At 43.8% G+C, this 3,189-nt stretch overlaps 1 protein-coding gene across 1 annotated transcript; it reads left to right on the top strand.

Annotated features, from left to right (window-relative positions):
- The first annotated feature begins 499 nt into the window (after positions 1-499).
- On the top strand, positions 500-2,663 carry dlx2a (distal-less homeobox 2a). Its single transcript, XM_062402776.1, has 3 exons — positions 500-994; positions 1,337-1,521; positions 1,652-2,663. Exons 1-3 carry the CDS (start codon positions 691-693, stop codon positions 1,976-1,978), a joined length of 816 nt encoding a protein of 271 aa, XP_062258760.1. The 5' UTR covers positions 500-690; the 3' UTR covers positions 1,979-2,663.
- The last annotated feature ends 526 nt before the right edge of the window (positions 2,664-3,189 follow it).

The raw sequence follows: 3,189 nt of genomic DNA, 5'->3' as shown, positions 1-3,189 counted from the left end.
TTAAATCAAATTTCCATCAAAGATTCTTGTGGTTCCTCCCAAAGCACGTGCTGAACACTCATATAAATTTGCTACATGACAAGCGTAAAATCCAAAGGATAATGGCCATAACCACAAACCACAGAGCCATTGAGAACTAATTTGCAGATGTGTATTACATTCATCCACATGTTTCTGTCATATTTTATCTCGTGTGTGGATGATTACGCACGGGGATGAATGTCACCGGGCGGAGATGTGACCTGTTGGACCCGCAGGTTTCGGTCACGGTGCCTTTTTCTCTGATTCTTTTTGGCGATGCTTTGATGAAGACTCTCTGCAGGGGCACAGACCTGAAGGAATAATGGAGGGTGGACGCGGTGGGGAGTAGTCAGCGGGGCAGCCCTTACCCATTGGTCGCCTCAGACACAGTAGCTCTCTCCCACTCGCGCTCTCATAAATGCGCTCCCACCGCCGACCGTATCAGATAATCACAGGCCACTGAGCGAGGGGACACACCTTCCGCAGACCTTTTTTTCCTCAGTGCCACAGTTTAACCAGGGAATGCGTTTTGATTTCCACGGAGACGGGGTCATCAGTCCGTGATTTGAGTCGTGTTTTTGCAGCTCGCGAGCTCCGCAATTTTGCCTCTTTTTTTTTTCCTTCCTCCTTTGCGCGTAGGTTACGAGACTGCTCCGCTTCGACGCGAGAATGACCGGGGTGTTTGAGAACTTGAATACCGATATGCATTCGAACCAGATTACCTCAGGCAATTACCACAGCTTGCACAAATCGCAGGAGTCCCCGACCCTGCCGGTGTCGACCGCGACGGACAGCAGCTACTACAACAGCCAGCAGCCGGGTCACTTCGGCCAGCTCGGCACCTACCAGTACCACGGCGGCGCCACGAGCACTGTGCCATATAACGCAAAGTCCTACGACCTTGGTTTCAACTCAACATATGGTGCATACAGCGCATACGGCTCCAACCCCTCTCCTACTCCAGCCGACACAGGTAAGGAGGATCTGAAATTGTTAATGCTTCTGTTTGAGGCCAAATTTCTAAACTTGCTCATGACACGAAATATCTGCAGAACAAGTTGGATCATGCGTAAAAATAACTGGAGGATAATTAGTGTCTGGACAAAAGCTACTTGGCACACACCGGTCTTAAAGATACATTTATTTAAAATGTAGTACTTGTTGCTTGCATAGTCTTTTTAAATCTTGTGTAAACAAATTTGTTATTGGATGTGGATCTGCCAAGACTAACTGGAGCCCTTGAAAAAGCATAACTGTCTCCATTAGAACTTTTGCAAAACCCCTCATACCAAATGTGTTTGAATGTTCCCTTCAGAGAAAGAAGAGAGCGAGCCAGAAATCCGGATGGTTAATGGAAAACCAAAGAAGGTCAGGAAGCCACGAACCATTTATTCCAGCTTCCAACTGGCTGCACTTCAACGGAGGTTTCAAAAGACGCAGTATTTGGCTCTACCAGAACGGGCCGAGCTGGCAGCCTCGATGGGCCTTACCCAAACACAGGTGGGTCACAAACTGTCACATGTTGCTTGTTTGTCAACTATGAAAGGAGTTTAAAACGGCCACATATGGATTCTGGGCCCTAGAAAATATCAGTTGTGAATTCCATGCTGATAATCTCTTTCTTCTCCAGATCAAAATCTGGTTCCAAAACCGTCGCTCCAAGTTCAAGAAGTTGTGGAAAAGTGGAGAAATCCCCCCAGAGCAACACGTTGCCTCCAGCGAGTCCCCCCCGTGCGCGTCTCCGCCAACTACTGCCTGGGACTTTCCACAGACTCAGAGAATGAACATTGTCAACTCCAGTTTACCTCAGAGCTGCAGCCCTCCCAACACGACTGCGCCCTCGTCCTTTTTGGCGAACTACTCCTGGTACTCAGGCACGAACTCTACGGTGCATCTGCAGCCTCCCCTGGTCCAGCACCACCACAACTCCGCCATAAGCGCTGGGACGATATTCTGAAAATTACAATAATAATTTAAAAAAGCATCGGGTTTAAGTCGGATGATACTGGTGAAATAAAAGAAAAATACCATTACCTTCATTTTGCAGACCTAGCGTGTGCGCAATGCGAACTTTACGCATCAAGGAGAAGTTAATGGAGCCAGACAGGTTCATGGACCTTGTAGACACAGATTTCTACAGTTATTTTTGTATTTATTTATTTCGTGTTTGTCGAGGGATGAATGAACCACTATTACCCAAAGCAATCACAGCCTGGGCTTGTGCCCACTTTTACGCGGACGTCACTTTTTTTGCCATTCCTGCAAATGATAAAACACCAACCGCAGGACGAGCCTGTCACAGATGTAGCACAAGTTAACTGTATCGTGCCTTTTTCAACATGACCTCATTTTGTTGTGAGATGATTAAAAAAGACAACTTACCTTATTCCATAATGTCATCAGTTGGTTTGAATATATTTTGGGGGGTAGGTGCGTGAATCCACGTTTGTAAATATTTTTCCGCAGCTTTTTCGATGACGCTTTTACTGTTTTTTAAGGCTATTGGTGCAAATCCATTAACCACCGTAAGCTACTGATTTTCCCACCCTCTGATTTTCTTGTATCACCCTTTTAATTGTATTTTGGTCTTATTTATTTTAGCAGTGTTTCATATATGGACAGACGTTATTTAAATAAAATGTGTTCTGTGCAGAGCCCATCCTTCTGTTTCTATTTCTTCAAACGTTTCAGTGTAACACGCCATTCTGACATTGAGCAGAAATTGTGTGTTGTCTCATTTCTTCTAAAATGGTCCAAAAATAACACAACTGCTCAGGGACTATTTGTATTCCCCCGAGCAGTAAAAATAATATTTTTATTTTAGTCACTGAAAGGGGTGCATTTTTTTATATAGATGAAATGTTGGATAAGTGCTGCATGAATTAGATTTTCATCTGCAATTGTTCTATTTCAGAAAATCTTAAGACATCCTAGTTCGATATTGCAAACAAAACTAGTAAAGACTAAATATGCTAACAAAAAAAAATCACTTTATTGGTAATACACTGTTACAAACATGAAACAGTTATTTAGTGAGTCATATTTATTCTATATTTTGGATCTGGTTTACTGGTTAAAAATGCACACTGTTAGCTGCTAACAAATTAGCCTAACATGTTAAACTTAGGGCCAGCTGAGTTGTTGCTCAGAATTAGCTTTAGGCTAAGC

This window comes from Platichthys flesus, chromosome 13 (assembly GCF_949316205.1).
Source record: "Platichthys flesus chromosome 13, fPlaFle2.1, whole genome shotgun sequence".
Classification (NCBI taxonomy): domain Eukaryota; kingdom Metazoa; phylum Chordata; class Actinopteri; order Pleuronectiformes; family Pleuronectidae; genus Platichthys; species Platichthys flesus.
The sequence above is the reverse complement of the archived record's forward strand: the minus strand, read 5'-3'. Positions and strand labels throughout refer to the sequence as shown.

What these genes read in the sequence shown, in the direction of transcription:
- dlx2a (XM_062402776.1), top strand. Translation starts at nt 691, where the DNA reads ATGACCGGGGTGTTTGAGAACTTGAATACCGATATGCATTCGAACCAG. An exon ending in TCCTACTCCAGCCGACACAG is followed by an intron (nt 995 to 1,336) that starts GTAAGGAGGATC and finishes TGTTCCCTTCAG; the next exon opens with AGAAAGAAGAGAGCGAGCCA. An exon ending in TGGGCCTTACCCAAACACAG is followed by an intron (nt 1,522 to 1,651) that starts GTGGGTCACAAA and finishes TTTCTTCTCCAG; the next exon opens with ATCAAAATCTGGTTCCAAAA.